General features: G+C 39.5%; 1 protein-coding gene across 2 annotated transcripts in view; it reads left to right on the top strand.

Annotated features, from left to right (window-relative positions):
• The window catches only part of PLEKHG4B (pleckstrin homology and RhoGEF domain containing G4B), a 192,847-nt gene that overhangs the window by 84,884 nt on the left and 89,874 nt on the right, over nt 1-18,089 (top strand). For both annotated transcript variants that reach the window (XM_027869104.1, XM_027869103.1), the window contains exon 3: nt 5,830-7,201. In XM_027869104.1, coding sequence (XP_027724905.1) covers nt 5,830-7,201 — 1,372 coding nt within the window. The remainder of the gene's footprint in view (nt 1-5,829; nt 7,202-18,089) is intronic.

Raw genomic sequence — 18,089 nt, 5'->3', positions numbered from 1 at the left:
CCATAATTTGCATAATAACATGGTAAAAGAATGTGAAGTCTTTTTGGAATGGAATGCTAGTCACTCCTCCTTAGGACACACTCTCCTTACTAGCTAACAGCAACTCTGTATTGTTGTAGTCAATGGACTATGTGGTAGAAATAGGATTGTATTTTGAGAGGGGTCAGTGGGAATGGAAAAGTTGGTGTGTCATCCTTAAGGGACAGGAATTCCTACCAATAGGGGCAGCTAGGTGGCGCAGTAGAAAGAGAACTGGACTTGAAGTCAGGAGGACCTGAGTTCAAATCTTGCCTCATATACATAACACTAACTAGCTGTGTGACCCTGGGCAAGTGACTTAACCCCAGTTGCCTCACAAAAAAAAAAAAAAAAAGAATTCCTACCAATAGAGGAACACCTGGGCTTATTCTCCTTGTTACTTGTAAGTGGATAAAAGTTTGTCATAGAAGAGAATCCAGGGGAATAAATAACCTCCTAGCAAGCTTATACTCTAATTGAAACAGAGCAAGGCAAAAGAAAGCATGAAAAAGAAGGAAATTGACCCAGCTTGATGACGATACTGATTGGCTAAATGTTGCCGAATATTAAGCACTGTTTACCCACATTCTCCACACCTAGCTCAATTTCATTTTGTTTAGTAAGTGCCTTTATTGATAAGATGACAAGAAAGAAAAAGTAAGTTTTGAGAAATCTCATTTCGAGTCATTTATTTTGATGAACATTTAAATGTTGGCACCTTCCACGCTTGACAAATTGGTAGGATTACTAAGAAAGAATACAGTCACTGAATAACTTAAGTAAATATAACATTAAAGAAAAGGCAACAAGATATCTGCATGGATAAACCCATGTGAAAAATATACTGAAGAAATAACTAGGTGGTACAGGGGATACAGTGCCACCCTGGAGTCAGGAAGACTCATCTTCCTGAGTTCAAATCTGGCCTCAGACATTTACTAGCTGTGTGATCCTGGGTAAGTCACTTAACCCTGTTGGCCTTACTTTCCTCATCTGTAAAATGAGCTGGAGAAGAAAATGGCAAATCACTCCAGGGTCTTTGCCAAGAAAAACTCAAATGGGGTCACAAAGAGAAGGACACAGCTGAAAAATGACTCAACAACAAAATGTTATACAGAAAGGGAAATTGCAAGACTATATTAAAATGGAAACATTGTGGTTTGTGGGACTTGTTTTTATCATATATGGGGAACTTATTTAGAAACAAAAAAGCAAAGGCCACCAATATCTTCTTACCTGCTAAATCTGATAACTTTTTTTTTTTCTGGATTTTCATTCTCCTCGACCCTTCTACAGCATTCAACATCTCCTTCTAGGTATTCTCTTCCCCTCAGGTACAGCAGTTCTCTTCTGGTTCTTCTCTAACCTATATGACAACTCCTCTGTTTCCTTTGCTGGGTCATTATCATCATCATCCCCTCTACATGTGGTTGTCCCCTAAGCCTCTATCCAGAGCCTTCTCTTCTCCCTCAGTACTTCTTCACTTGGTATTCTCATTTGATCTCATGGATCCAGTTATCACTTTTTTGTTTGTTTGTTTTTGCTAGGCAATGGGGTTAGGTGACTTGCCCAGGGTCACACAGCTAGTGAGTGTTATGTGTCCCAGGCCGGATTTGAACTCAGGTCCTCCTGACTCCAGGGCTGGTGCTCTATCCACTGCACCACCTAGATGCCCCGCCAGTTATCACTTATACAATGGTGATTCAGATCTTTATACTCAACCCTGATCTACCCTCAGAATTCTATTCCTCCATCACCATCTGATTGTTGGATATTTCTGCCTCTATGTCTCCGTGGGCAAAGAGTCTATCATTTTTTTGCATTCCAAATTCCAGCAGAGTTGTTTGCAGGTCCTTAGCAAATGTTTTTAAATTCAATTGAAAAAAATGAGGACTTCCCTAGATAGGATAAAAATACAAATAGATCCTTATGAAAACATTACTAGAACCATTTAAATTTTTTACAGAAACCTTGAAAGGAGAGCTGTGATAAAATCTGTGTTGATAGAAGATCCAAAGTTCTTCCAGGTAGCAAAGCAGTGGTAAACTGCAGGAGACTTAGAATAGTCACATTGTCCAAAATGTACCTTACCAGGAATATCCTCTATAATTTCCCTAATAAGTGACATTCAGATACCTTCACTGATGCAAAACTTACTATTTTATAAGGATCTCCTTCCACTGTGGGCACACTCTAATTGTTAGAAAGGTTTTCCTTATGGGAGCCAAAATTTGCCCTTCTGTAATTTCCCACCATCGCTCCTAGTACTTGACTTAGGAGCCAAGTACCAGTCGAATCCTTCCTTCATATGATAGCCCTTATCAGTTTGAAGATTGCATATCCCTCTATTGCAGGGTAAACATTCTACCTACCTTTACCTGACCTTCATATTGCTTGGTTCTCAATAAAATAGATAAATCATTAGCTAGTCTGATTAAAAAAGAAACAGAGGAAAACCAAATTATCAGTATCAAAAATAATAACAGTACCTTCATATAGTACCTCCAAAGTTGTTTTGAGGATTAAATGAAATAGCATATATTTATGTTATTATTATTATGTATATACATTGTAAATTGCATACTTGCAAACCTTAAAGTGCTATATAAATGCTAGCTATTAAAAATGAAAAAGAAGTCACAACAAATTAATAAGAAATAAAGAAAATTATTAGCAACTATTTTGCCCAATTATATGCCAACACAATTGACAATATAAATAAAATGGATGAATATCTGCAAAAATATAAAATACCCAGATTAGCGGGATAAGAAATTAAAATTTTAATAACCCAATCTCTTAATGCTTGATTTTTGAGTGTCCTCTTTAGCTTTATCTCCTTCCTTTAGACATGCTGTAGCTTGTCAGTTTCCGTTTTGAAATGTGCCTCTTAGAACTGAATACAATATTCCAAATATGGTCCAAACTAGGACAAAAATATGGCAGAACTAGATATACCTTCCTGTTCCTCTGGATGTTGATTTAGCTTAAATTTAATTTAGTTCTTTTGGCAATTGCATTACATTGCTGACTCGCTGAAATCCACCAAAACTCCCATGAGATCAAATCATAGGATTCCGAGCTAGAAGAATACTTTTTTCACATGAACCGTTGCTTAGCCACATCTTTCTCATTCTGTCCTCATGCAATAAAAATTTTCAAACCTACATAGAAGCACTTAAATTTATTCTCCAAGAGTCCTAATTTTAGATTCAGCCCATCATTCTAGCCTATTGATATTTTGGATTCTGCTTGCTACAATTAATGTAGTAATTATACCCTCCCTCTGTTATATCATTTACAAGAGGCAGCTAGGTTAGGATTAGAGCACTGGTCTTGAAATCAGGAAGACCTGAGTGCAAATCCCACCTTGCTTTTTATCCCTGGATGAATCATACCTCTTTTGGCCTCAGTTTCCTAATCTGTAAAATAGGGATAACAATAGCATCCACCCCAGCTGTGTTTGTGAGGATCGAATGAGATAATATATGTGCAATGCTTTGGAAACTTAAAAGTTTGGTAGCTTCCCCAAGTCATTGATAAAAATAGAACAGGGAAAGGATGGATCCTAAGGGCACTCCACTAGAAACCTATCTTGAGCTTCACATTGATCCATTAAAGATCTAATAATTTAACCAAGTCAACAACAACCCTGAGAGGTAGACACTATAGCTATTATTATCCCCATTTTACATATGAGGAAACTGAGACATAAGACTGTGTATCTTTTAGATACAGGATTTACAGTTGGAAGAAACTTTACAGGTAATCTAATCCAAAACCCTTATTTTATAGATGAGGAAACTAAGACAAAGGCAAAAAGATTTGGCCAAGGTCACATAGTGTAGTAAAATAATGGAAACAGATTTTGAACTCAGGTTCTCTGACTCCAAATCTCTTGCTTTTTCTCCTCTTGACCTAGATAATCTCTTAGAACAATTGAGTGTAAAGACAACTTGTACACTATAATGGGGAATATGAGACAGAAAGTATTTAGTCCCTGGCAGGTAGACTGAGCATTCTAATCAAATTCCTGGCTCTTTCAGAAGGTGTAAAGTAATGCATCTCAGACAAACAGATCTTTGTGCACTCTTTCCTCCACATCTCTCTTTTCAGACAAAGCTCCAAATGATGTTGTCTTCCTGGGCACGTCACCTCTGTATTCAGTACCTTATTCTGGACTCCACTTGACAATGTAGGGAATTCAAAGTAAATAGACTCTGATCACAAAGGAATTTGACACTGAAAGAAAAGGCAGCTAGGTAACAGGAACTAGGACCATGCACAACAGTCATGTGTTAGGTGTCAAGTATGTGAAAGGAAATTAGAGGAAGCAAGAAATGTTATCCTCTCCATTTAAGAAAAAAGTCCCAATTCCTTTTTTGCTGCTTCTTTTCGATCTGCCATTCCGTGTCTTTCCTATGCTCCCTACCCTTGCTATAGTTTGCTTTGATGACTTTGGAGCAAATCTTCCTAGAAAGCAAAACCTTCCAATGGCAGTGGGTGAAAACATGTAATTTGTGAAGTTTGTATTGTTTCCTTAATTGACTGCAATTCTCAATAAATTATCGGGCTTGATTCATCCCCCATGAATTAGGACAGAACAAACTCATGTAGGTGGTGAGTTTATGCTGAAGAGGAGGAAAAAAATACCATCCTGCCACCGTTCATGGGCAGAATCATATCTAGCAATTTTGACTCCTGGAGTAAGTGGGAGAGTGGGAAAATACTAAAAGTCTATTTCTGGGAGAATCACTGGGAAGGGGAAAGGGAAGTGCCAGACAGTGGAGGAAATCACCTGGTGTGTGCCTGCCAGAAAGAGTGAGAGAGAAGTAGAATTCCTTAACATAGAGGTACTGTGTTTGTTTGTTTTTTGTTTTGTCCTTCTCTAGTTTGAGTATTAGAGCCATCTTTGTCTCATCAAAGGAATTTGGTAGAATGCTGCCTTTCTCAATTTTTGTGGAAAAAATTATATAGCATCAGTATTAACTGTTCTGTAAAGATTTTATGGGATTTCTAACTTATTTTAGATATTAGTAAGTTTGCTGCTGAGACATTTCAAGTTCTCTTAATTTTGGTGCCCTAGAACAAATCCCTTGTCGCCACAACCTAGTTGTAGTTATGCATGTGACCATTTGCCCCATATACATTCAGGGCCCTGTGGGTCACAAAGAGTAGAACACAACTAAATAACAATGAAAAATTTAGTAAGCTGGTTGGAAAACCCAATTCTCCTGTGCATCATGACAGAGTGTTTAGAGAGCTGGCATTGGAGTTAGGAAGACATGGGTTCAAGTGCTGCCTCTGAGGCTTAGAATCATAGATTTAGGGCTCGAAGGGACCTTAAGCTCAATCCCCTCAATTTACTTACAGATAAGGATACTGAAGCACAAAGAAATGAAGTGACTTGCCCATGGTAATACAGCTAGTAAGTATCTGAGGTAGGATTTGAACTCAAATCTTCCTACCTTCAAGCCCAGCACTCTATTCACTTTGCCACATGGTGACACTTGGTACCCCAGGCAGCTGTCTGAGACTATAAATAGAGAGCAGTTGCTAGTCTTCGGTGTTAGAGGGAATTTCCTTCCTAGGAATTCTCACTACTCAGGAAATCACAAATCCAAGCAAAAAACCAAACACGCCAGTTCTACAAGGGTACACATGCTCACTAGTTAATATTACTGCCTCTTGGAGGAAAGTAGAATTTCAGAAGAATCATGCTGACCTCACAAGACAATGGACAGCGTTTCCTGTCTGAATGGGGGCCTTTGTTTTCACTGATGTTTTTCTCTCTCTCTTCTTGACTTGCAGGCAAGGTACACAGGCCTCATTTTCTACCATGAAGGCTGGCCCCTGTGTATCCACGAAAAGGTGGTGGTACAGCTAGCATCGCTCCACAAAGTACGGCTCAAGCCAGGAGATTTCTATCTGCAAGTTGTTGCAGCAGGGAAGCAATCTGCCAAACTGGTTCTGAAATGCCTCGCCCAACATGGACAAGGAATGGAAGAAGTCACCGTACCTGAAACCATGTATGGATGCATCTTCACGGCAGAGTTTTTGGAAAATGTGAACTGCGAGAGGACCAGCTTCCCCTTGCAGAGCTGCTTGCTGACCACAGGCACAGTGGTCTACCGCACCCCATGGAGCAACATTATGAACCCCATCTTTGTCCCTACGTCTGAAACCATCCTTCATAATTATCCTGGCAGCCCAGTGCTAAACCGATTGAGTCGCCATAATTTGGATTCCCGGTCACCCACACACACCATGGAGAGCAACCATTCTCGAGGCAGCTCTACCTCCAATGACACTGGCTGCACGGTCATGGAGGCCTCACTGTCCTGCAGCCAGGGAAGCTCGGGGAGTGACCTGTCTAGCCCACTCCATTCCCCTGAATGTAGAACTGAATTAGAAAGCCCCAGAACCCCTACTGGAGATTGTGAAGGAGAGTATGTAAACCTTGCAGTGTTTGCCCATGAGTGCCCTAGCTTAGAGAGGGGCCTTTCAGAACCCCCTGAGGTGTGTGAGGAGACAGACAGAGCACTCCATGTTGAGGAATTATCTGACACAGTGGAGGAGAAGAAGACTGGCCTGAGAAATATTACTTTCAGCACTGACTTGAGCAGTCCTTGTGCTAGGCGGCGGCCGCTAAGGGATTCTACTTATTTTGAGACCAGACGTCTATTTCGAAAATCATACATGGAAGCCTTACAAAACCCAATGCACCTTGGCTCCAGCTCAGAAGAGTCAATAACAGAGGAGATCTCGGACCAGATCATTCATTCACCTAAAATGAATGATGAGCAAACAGCAGATGTCAGGGCTACTGCTAAACCAACTCAGAAGGAAAGTTATCTTTCTGAGAGACTTCTCCCTAAGGAAGAACTAAGAGGAAACATAAGTCCTAAGTCCTGTTCCCAGCCATCAGAAAAGCAGCTTGGACCTGTTGGGTCTTCTTTAGTATCTGGAAGAAGGGCTAGTCCCAGGAGGTCTCAATCCTTGGATCGATCCCACAAAAGTTCCCTAGATAAAGGCCGTGACCCCCGTCAGGCCTCAGATGATTCATCAAATGTAAATCCGAAAAAGCTCTTAAATGGACAAGCTTTAAATCCTGAAAAACTGGACCCTAACAACCACTTCTGTATCACTGCTAAAAGTCACAAATGCACCAAAGAGGATGAAGGTAATGGGGGCGGGGGGGGGGGAGAGAGACAGAGACAGAGAGAGAGAGAGATTATTTTACAGTTAACTTTTTTAATCAAAGTTCCATACATAAATTTTGGCTCATTCACTTAAACTCTTAGCCTATTTATTCAACTTTCTGAGTAGGCCTTTGAGATGTAAATTTTGTTTGTATAATCACTCCTTTCATAATTCACAAATCAGCTTGACAATCTTCTTTATAATCAAGTAAATTATTGTTCTGGCACTTCCCTTATACACACATCAAACACATCCGTACACTCACAGACAAGGGCACAACACGTGTAGAAGGGATATCCAAGAAAAAAATCTTAGTGGGACAAATGTTTTTTTAGCCTCATCCAGAAGTCTAGCAATTGCTTGTCTTTTTTCCCCATGCAGCTCTGTAAAGTATATGTGATACTGATAAAGTTTTCAGGGCAGGAAACAAATACAAGACATGGTAATATGTTGAACTAACTCCAACATTTCCCTTTAAATAAAAGGGCAGTAGAGCTTTGGAAACAGCCTTCATAAAGACTTGATAAAGATCAGAGTTATTGCTTGGGGAGCAACCTTTTGATGACGAGTTTTCCCAAATTTTAGCTAGCCACATGCTCAAATAATAGCTACACAGTACTCTGAAGTGACTCTGGCCCTTCTAAATCATAGAACTGTACCCATTTAAAAACAACCAATCAATAAACATTTATTAAACACCTATTATGTATGTCCTGGCATAATAGCAAGGAGCTAGAATCAGCTATAGCACGGCCGTGATTAAAGTTTTTCATTACTGAATTCTTCATCTCAGTTGATAACTTTAAATGTGATGCTGAGGAGCATTATAATAAGAAATCCAAATAAAATAGCTACTTCTAGTGTCTTAAATTACATTTTTCAACACGTTGCTGCAGTTGCTGACCTGTGTTTTTTTAGGGTAAAATGCATGTTTTTTTCTTATGGCACAACAAAAATGAACACTTGGATTAGAAATTGATTAGAATTCTATTTGCACTTCTATTACTGATAGTAAAAAGTTGTCAGCTTAAAACCTTATACCTTCATTGCAAATGCAAATATGAAAGAATACTGGCTGAGCCTGGTGATATGTCACTAGAATGAAATTCAAATGTGTTACCATGCACTAACAGTGGAAAAGAACACTGGATCTACAATCAGAAGGCCTGGGTTCAAATATTGCCTCTGATACTTACAATCAATGTAACCTTGGACAAGCCACCTAATCTCTGTGCCTCAGTTTCCTCATCTGTAAAATGAAGTTTGGCCTTTGCAGTCCCTTCTAGCTCTAAAACTATGATTCTGTGATCCTATAAAAAATAAGACAGACATCACTTCTCCGGGCCTCAGTTTCTTCATTTGTAAAATGAGAGGGTTAGACTGGATGATCTCTAGAGTTCCACCCAGAATTTTCAGTCTATAGATCTAGTAAAGGGAGAAGAGATAAATGACTAGCATTTCCAAAAGAAATGCAAATAAGATCTTTTTTCTTTTTTAAGTAAAGTATTTGCTCATTGGACTCCGTGTACTGTACATTGGCTTGATATAGGTCATTACATTAGTTGAGACCAAAGGAATGAGAGGTCCTCAAGCAATATTGTTTGCCAGTAGTCACAGGCACAGAATTTTCTCAACAATCATGGGTAACATTAGAATTAGAGGAATTGCACTTTATTCTTTTCTCCCCCACTCAGGTGACTGTAGAATATGTATTTATTGCTAGGATACTGTTAATTCAGGAAATAGACTGTGGATTTATTCTTTAGTGTCTCTATATAATCACTCACGCCCCATTTCCTGCCCTCAAGGTTTTTGGAACCTTGGATGCCTAGGGCACAAATCCCTTAGCATCCAAGTCTGGCCAGTGACTTTATTCTAATATTGGGTGGAATTTACTTCTGAAACAAAAGCTCTTTTTAGAAGACTTTCCTGCTTCTTGTTTGTTATGATAGCAAGAAGAAAAGGCCACCATGATTGCTGAATATCAGAGATTCTTACCCTTTTTTATGTCTTGGACCCCTTTGGCAATTTGAGGAAACCTATGGACCCCTTCTCAGAATAATCTTTTTTTCATACATAAAATAAAGTGCATAGGATTGCAATTATATCAAAATACAGTTAGCAAAATATTTTTTTTAAAGTACGTTCATAGACACCACGTTAAGAATCCCTGCAATATTCTGAAAAACAAAAAAATCCGTATCATTCCCCCCCATGGACATATCAAGGTAATTTAACTCTTTCTAAATGGAAAATGATCACAGAAGAGCTCTGAGAAGAGAATTTCCAACTCTACATGATTTTAATATCTGCCAGGCTAGTGACATTCTCCTGTGCCATTATCATTAAGTCAGTGGAAGAAAAGAATAACCACTATAAATCAGGACTACATATACAAACCTGTTAGAACCTGTTAAGAGGTAGCTTTGAGAAATGAAATTATTGACTTGACTTACTTGCCTTGGGTGTGTAAGGGTTGACCTAAATGGTTGACTATGCCTATAAATCCATGACTTAAGGGTTTAATCCTTTTACCTTAGGCTGTAGTTCGACTTCAAGAAGTTTATTTACAATCAGTAGAACTATGGAACGTTAAGCCGGAAGGACATCTGATCTCATTTAACCCAGACCTCTTATTCTACACCTGAATAGACCCTGAATTCCATAGAGATAAAGTGGCTTGCCCAGAACCACAGAGATAGTTAATGGCAGTTAATACTAGAACCTAGGTCTCCTGGACTCCAGTCCCCAGCTCTTTCAGTCAAACAACACATGCTGCAGTGTTGACCAAGATCAAGACAACTCTCTTGGGAATGGTTCCAATCTCCTTCTGGGACCCGACCTTCAATATCAGCCCTCGGTGATGCCATGATGTTGGATGCTTTCATGGCTGTGTTTTTATTCTTCCATTAAAAAAGGAAAAATAAACAGCTGAGCTATTCTGGTGCCCCTAAGTTGGGTGAGGTAGACAACTTTTTAGTTATTTTTCCACTCAGGATGAGCTAAATAGGACTGCTTAGACAGGCATGGCACTGCTATTTTTTCAGCTTACTTTGATAAATCCCTGCTCTTATCAATGAGAGCACTTCCTCGACTGGTATAGATCACAATTCATCCCTAATTTCTCTTCTTGTTCAGTTATTTCCTATATCTTCCTTTGTATCTACTGGAACTTCCCATTAACCTGAAAGTCTTTCTTTTGGCCTTTGAGCTTTTCATTTACTAGAGTAGCCCTTGAGCCACCCACTTCTTTGTTTTGCTTATGCATTTCTTTCTTGATGCCCTTTATGTCCCTTCTTGTTTGCAAATCATCTTGGGTAATAATTCTACAATTTTTTTTACACTCACCATACAAATCTCTGCTGTCTTTTGAGTCATTTACAACATTAACCCTTAGTAGTATTTCATGGTTCATAACCATTTGGCATCACTAGGACATAGGGATAGTGAATAATGAGCAGGTCTTGAAAATAGGAAGGCCTAGGTTGAAGTCTCACCTTTAACACCTACTAGAGGTATGACTTTGGCCAAGACACTTGATTTCTCATTACTCCAGTGCAATGTTCTAAGGAGGCAGCTAGGCGGCTCAGTGGGTACGGGCCTGGAGTTAGGAAGACTGTGTGGTCTTGAGGCTTGATTTAACATTGTTTCCAAGGCAAACTAGGGAAACCTCAGGCAACTTCCTGGCTTCTCTCTGCTATCTTGGCTCCACCCCCCAGGAATTCTGATTTTCTTATTCCTTCTCTTCTTCAGTTCTGGGCCTAGCTCATTGTCCCTTCCATTGTTGAAGATAAATAGAACTCATTGGGTAACTCAATGGCCACCTATCCAATTTCAGGTCAAAATCTTGGCAACATGCTTCCAGAATTCATTTGATTTTTCATGTATGTATTGCTAGATCAATTTCTGTAGAGGTTAAGGGATTTGCTCAAGTCCACATGGTCAATAGTAATCAGGCTTGGATTAGAAGCCAGCTCTCCTTATTCCAAGGCCCATATTCTTTCCACTTTATCATGCTACCTCTCCAACTAGTCCACCCTTTTAATTTAGGATATTGTGCCATCAGTATTATATGTATCCCATTTATCCTGTAGTAGAAATAGAGAATGGTGTCACAGAAAAAGCATTGGTCTTACAAAAACTGGTATGATTCCTGCCTTCGTCACTGACTCTTCATCCAAATTTGAGGGGCAGCTGGGTGGCACAGTGGATAGAGCACCGGCCCTGGAGTCAGGAGGACCTGAGTTCAAATCTGGCCTCAGACACTTGACATTTAACTAGCTGGGTGACCCTGGGCAAGTCACTTAACCCGGTTGCCTAGCAAAAAACAAAGAAACAAACAAACCAGATTTGAACCAGTAACATCATTCCTCTGAACCCCAGTTTCCTCATCTGTAAAACAGGGACAAAGACAATATTTGCAATATCTACCTCACTGGTTTGTTTTTTTTTTAAACCAAATGAAAAATTAATTTAAAGCACTTTACAAACTATAGTAATATATATGTATGTATAAATGTATGTATGTATAAGTATGTATATGTATAATGGATAATGAGCAGGTCTTGAAATTAGAAAGGCCTGGGTGCAAGTCTCATTTCTAACTAGAGGTGTGATTTTGATCAAGATGCTTGACTACTCATGGCCTCAGGCAATGTTTTAAGATTGTAAGTTGCCGAGAATGTAATGGTCTGTATTGGTAAAGGAAGTTCCTCACTGGGAACTCACTATGACGTTGTAATTACAAGCTCAGTACAAACAAGAAAAAAAAAAGCATCATCAGAAAAATTATTATTATTATTATTATTATTGTGGTTATTATCTGTGATGACCAGTTGCATTGAGCTATCCATACTCTTTTGCCTCATCCCCCTTAACCAATAATACCATTGTAAATTGCTTGCCCAGGGCTACATGTGAAGTCTATGATGAAAGATAGGGTTTATTTTTGGATTTAGGCATTATACAGACATTCTTATTCTTCATTTATATCTATACAAACTATTTCTTGAAATTATTCTTCAAATCTGCTGGTGATGTAAATCAGTAGATCCATTAGCCAATGCATTGAGTGTCACTAGAATGTTCAATGTATGGCAGGATGTCTCAGCCATTTCATAAGCTTAATCAATTGGCCAATTCAGAGTTTGACCCATGCTGGCTTGGAATGGTTGCATTGGACAATACTATTATCACGAGAAAAGAACATGAAGCTCAACTAGCTCTTATAGTTGCCTCAACATTTCAAATATGCTGTAGCTCTTAGAAAAACTGTCAATTGTTCCATGTATGTCATGATGCCAAGAGCACTTAATTAACTGAGTAATATACTTTTATCTTGGTCAGCACACAACACAGATTTTTCTCAATAGCTGATGTTGGCAAGCCTATTTTGGTCATCCTGATTTTAAACTTGATCCTTTTTCTGCACTCATGGGAAATATTTAATACTTTTCCTAACGGGGCTCCATTCTATTCTAGCTCATCCTCACTTTCTTTATGGGAAGCAGTGTGGTATAGTAGAAAGCATGCTGACCATGAACTCAAAGCTCATTACTCCCAGATTCATAGCCCCATCTCAGCCACTCACCAGCTGTATGACCTTGGAACAGTCACTTGACCTCTGTAGTTCTCCTCATCTGTAAAATGGGGCCGATAGCTGAACAACCAAACTCACAGGTTGTAGTGGGAATCAAACATGGTAATGGAAACTATAATTGTTCAGTTGTTTCAGTCATGTCCAACTCTTTATGACCTCATTTGGGGTCTTCTTGGCAGAGATACTAGAGTGAGTTGCCATTTCCTTCTCCAGCTCATTTTACAGATGAGGAAACTGAGGCAAACAGGGTTAAGTGACTTACCCAGGGTCACATAGCTAGCAAGTGTCCGAGGTCAGGTTTACACTCAGGAAGAGGAGTCTTCCTGACTCTAGGCCAAGTACTCTATTCACTGAGCCGCCTAGCTGCCCCAAGTTTACATATAAACTACAAAGTACTGTACAAATATAAGCTGCTGTCATTATTTCTTCTATCAAAATTGTACCCTGATGCCTTATCATGGTGTGGAAGTAATACTGGGTCTCAAAGACTATGCCAGCAGAGGGATCTTACCTTCCAGAAATCCTTCCAAGCTAGAATATAGGCCCAAGAAGGACATATATGTGTGTGTATACATATACATATATGTACATGTGTATATACATATATGTATAAATTTAAATCTGACACTGGTCTAACCAGATTCAGAGAGACTTATTGCCAGAGATTTGACCACCAGTGAGAACAATTTCAGCCATAGCAACTCATGAAACCCATGAGATTTGACCACCAGAGTTCTGACTACCAGGGAGGAAAATTTCAGCCTCAGCCATATAACAACTCATAAAACCTATGGGGTGGGGGAGAGGAGAAGAATGTGTGTGTGTGTGTTTTGGAAGGAGGTTGATAATTATAGCGTGCAAAAAGAAGAAAGTGTAACAATATTCCCATAGTTGTGGGTCCTAAATGTATTGTTTGTAGACTATAGATAAGTAAGAGATCTTTGTTCCACTTTCCTCCATTTCTAATCTGAAATACGAAATATTGTGTTCTTTGGATGCTGAATTAGAAGATGTCCCTTTCCTCATTACTTTCCATTTGCAAGCATGCAGTTAGATAGGCCAGTAAAGTGATCCCTGATGCTGCATTTCCTTGTTGCATCAAGATAACAGAATATGTTTGAAAAAATGTGACTTTTTGAAAAACTCAGGTCCTAATATGCAAGCCATATTATTCTTAGGGGCATAGGCTGTTATCTGATGGAGTTTTATGGTCAGATATTATCCCAGAGGTGTGGTTTTAGAGGACCAGGTCAAGAATGTTGTTTGGCCCCTAATTTAATTAATGCTACTAGGTCATGCTCAGATCCGATTCATTCATTCAAAAAACAAAGATCAGGTGACTTCTATATGCAAGGTACAATTGGATTCTGGCTCTGGTTGCTTGCTTTAGATCATGTTTTCATTCCCAAAGTTCACATCAGTGCTTTCTTAAGAGAAGAAGTCTCTTTCCAATCTGCCACTATCTATACCTGTAATCACCATCATCTTTTCATTGCTGTGAAAACATAAATCTATTAGCACAGTGCCTAGACCCTGGTAGATGCTTAAGAAATGCTTGTTGACTGACCAAATTAAGGCATGTTTGGGTTGCTAAACCTAAAAAAAGTTGTTTTAAAAATCTTGTTGTGGGGCAGCTAGGTGGCAAAGTAGGTAGAGCTCCGGCATTAGAGTCAGGAGGGCCTCAGTTCAAATCTGACCTCAGAAACTTAGAACTTACTAGCTTTGTGACCCTGGGCAAGTCACTTAACCCCAATTGCCTCACCAAAAAAAAAAATCTTGTTGTTTATGAAAGATCCAGTTGCAAATCCTACCACTGAGTCTTAGTTCCTATGTGACCTTCAGCAAATCATTTCACTTCCCTGGGCCTCAATTTTCTTGTCTTTAAAACGAAGGGGCAGGCCAGCCTAAAGGGCCTCTGAGCCCCTCCCCCCCCACTACCACCCTTAGCTTTAGGTCTGTGATCCTATGCTTCCAGGTGTCACTAAAAAATAGGGGAGCTGGTTCTTTAACAAACATACCAGAACTCATTCAGTGAAATGAATGTTGTCCCCCCAAAGTAGTCACTTTGAAAAACCTCACACTTGATCCAACAATATAGAAGTTGCTCAAAACACATTTTGAAACTCTTCATTTAAAACAACCTCCACAACCTGTGGCATATTCTTTTGAATGCCCTCAGTAGCGGCAAATCTTCATTTTTTTTAAACATTGGATTTTATTAATTTATTTTGTTATACAGAAATAATTTGGTGCATAGGGTCCAACATTTAAAAGTAAGCAATGTGACTCTGGGCAAACACTTAATTTCTGCCTCTTTAAGAGATCCTTGTTTCCTCATCTATAAAATAGGGACAATACCACCCTCACTACATAGGGTTTTTGAATCTAAGTTAGAAAGAACCCTAATGGCCCTCTAACCTAACCCCTGATTAGAAGTTCTTAACCTGTGGTCCATGAATTTGGTTTTTAAAAAAATATTTCAATAACTGTATTTCAAAACATTCGCTTTCCTTTGTAATCCTATGTGTTTTATTTTATGCTTTTAAAAACATTCTGAGGAGAGGCAGAGTCAAGATGGTGAAGTAAAGGCAAAGACTCCCCTGAGCTGTCCCCCAAACCCCTCCAAATAAATAGCTTTTTAAAATGACGCTAAGTCAATTCTAGAGCAAAAACATTCTCAGAAGGAATTCATAGGCTTCATCAAGTTACCATAGAGGCCCACGATACAAAAAAGATTAAGAACCCCTGACCCAAACTGTGTAAGATTATCTTCTTCTACAGAACCAGTAATTGATGCCTCAGTTACGGCTCCATGACGTCCAGTGAAGAGGAGCCCTCTACGTTCCAAGGCAGCCTATTACACTTCTGGACAGCTTTAATTATTGGGAAATTTAACCTTATGCCTAGCCTAAACCTACTTCCCTGCAGCTTCTTCACGTTGCTCCCATTTCTGCCTTCTGGGGCCAAGCAGGGTATGTCTAATCTTTCCTTTTGACAATCCTTCAAATACTTGAAGAAAGCAATGTTTCCCCTAAGTCTTTTCTCTCCCTTGATAAACTGCCCCATTTTGTTCAGTCCGTCCTCAGATGGCATGCCCTTCCGTTTTCTCAGTATGCTGGTTGCCATCTTCTAGGTGAACTCCATCTTGTCTATGTTTTGCCCATAATGCAGTGCTTAGAACTAAACAGTACTCCATAAGTGTTTGACCAGAGTGGAATGCTGTGGAAGTGTTCCCTCTGTCATTCTTGATACTTCGCTTCTCAATATATTAATAATAAGGGGCAGCTAAGTGGCACAGTAGATAGAGCTCTGGCCTTGGAGTTAGGAGGACCTGAGTTTAAATCCAGTCTCAGACACATGACACTTACTAGCTGAGTGACCTTGGGGAAGTCACTTAAACCCTACTGCCTCACCAAAAAGCTACACACACACACACACACACACACACACACACACACACATATGTAATAAAGCTTTTTACATACCTTATCTCCCTTATCTCATTTGAATCTCACAACAACCCTATGAGGTATGACAGTACAACTTATCTGCCTTTTACAGGTGAAGAAGTTGATATTCAGGGAGTTTAAGTGACTGTCACAATCCCACAGTAAGTGTCAGAGACAGGATTTGAACCCTGGTATTCCTGCTTCTAGTATAGTGCTCTATCCATCATGCCATACTTACCTTTAGCTCTTTTATAACTATCAGATCATGTGGTCAATTCATTGAGCTTATAGTCTACTAAAAACCCCAGACCTTTCATCAGAACTGTTGCCTAGCCATAGGCCCTACCCACCCACCCCTCTTGTGCTTGTAAAGGTGATTTTTTGAATCCACTGGTTGAATTTTGTATTCATCCCTGTTAAATTTCCTTTTATTTCATTATACCCATAGCTCTAGCCCATCAAGATCTTTTGAGTATCCTATGTTATCTGTTATCTAACATATCAGCTATCCCTTCTAGCTTGGGATCAGCTGGAAGTTTGGCAACCATTGATTTGACAAATGTGATAATGCATGTGAAAGTATTTTAAAAACCACTACCTAAATGAAAGGTATTGTTGATCAAGCTGGGCAAGAATACCATTGTTAGTCAAAAATGGGGAGTGCCTAGACAGAAATGAGATTTTCTTGTAAGGCTCAAACTGGCTTTAAAAGTAATTGCAAAGGAATCTTACTTAGCATGTAAGTATGCTGCAAATGATGTGTATCTGGTTAAATTCCCTCTTAAACAGAATGTTAGTATAATTTGAAGTGAAAACTGATTTGAAGCACTGTAATGCATTAATGGGCATTAAACAGATCCAGGTACACCTGAAGATATTAGAGAAATCCTAAAGTGCTTCCAAGCTTATAATTGACTACTGTTGAAATCCTGGATATATTTCTTTGTTTTTTTAGTTGCAGAATGATCATCTGAAAAAAAAAAACAAAAAACCTTTCCATATGTGTGTGAGTACCAAGTACCAATACACTGTAAGATTCATACTTCATCCTTTTCTCTTCACACCAGTCACCTCACTTGTGATGAATTGCTTCCCCAATAAGCTCAGTATATTCACAATTCCAATGAGGAAAATAAGCAATTAAATGAAATTTATATTCACAAGTCAATTTGATTATGTGTGAGAAGGTGTATCTGTTCAGGCTGTCAACACCAGGTCATGACTGTTTGCCAAGCAGGACAGGTCAAGACCTGGAGTCTAGATTTGTACCTACAGAGTCAAAGCCAGGGGTCAGTCAGCAGCAGGGAAGTGTGCGGTACTGAGAGTGGATATGTCCAGTGTCCAAGGATACCAGCAGAGGAAGGGAAGAGAGACAGCAAGCAAAGTCTGAGAAACCAGGCCAAGGGCAATGTCAAGAGCTCCAAACCAAACTAGTGGGCAAACAGGGAACCCAGGCAGATTCAGAACAGGCAGAAAGAAGTAGACAAGCAGATGTTCCATGTAAACAAGGAAACCCTCAATGATGTTATAAGTGATCCGAGGGCAGAGGCTAGCTGCCCTCTGTCTTGTACTTATATGCCCTGCTAGGCATGAGTGGATAAGCATTAAGAGCAGGTATGCACAGGAATCCAGGGAGGCAGAAACCCAGATGGTCAGAGCAGCTGTCCCAGTCAAACAAAACTGCTTAAAGCATAGAGGCTCGTGGCCATGGGGGACTGTTGTGGGTTTGTTTTTGTTTTTGTTTTTGTTTTTTGTCCTTCTTTTGGAGCTGGTTGTTATCAACTATGGAGCCATCCTCCCTGATTAAAGAGTCTAAACTG

This window comes from Vombatus ursinus, unplaced genomic scaffold, assembly GCF_900497805.2.
Source record: "Vombatus ursinus unplaced genomic scaffold, bare-nosed wombat genome assembly UNPS02014791.1, whole genome shotgun sequence".
NCBI classification, from domain to species: Eukaryota; Metazoa; Chordata; class Mammalia; order Diprotodontia; family Vombatidae; genus Vombatus; species Vombatus ursinus.
This window is presented reverse-complemented; position numbering and strand designations above follow the sequence as displayed.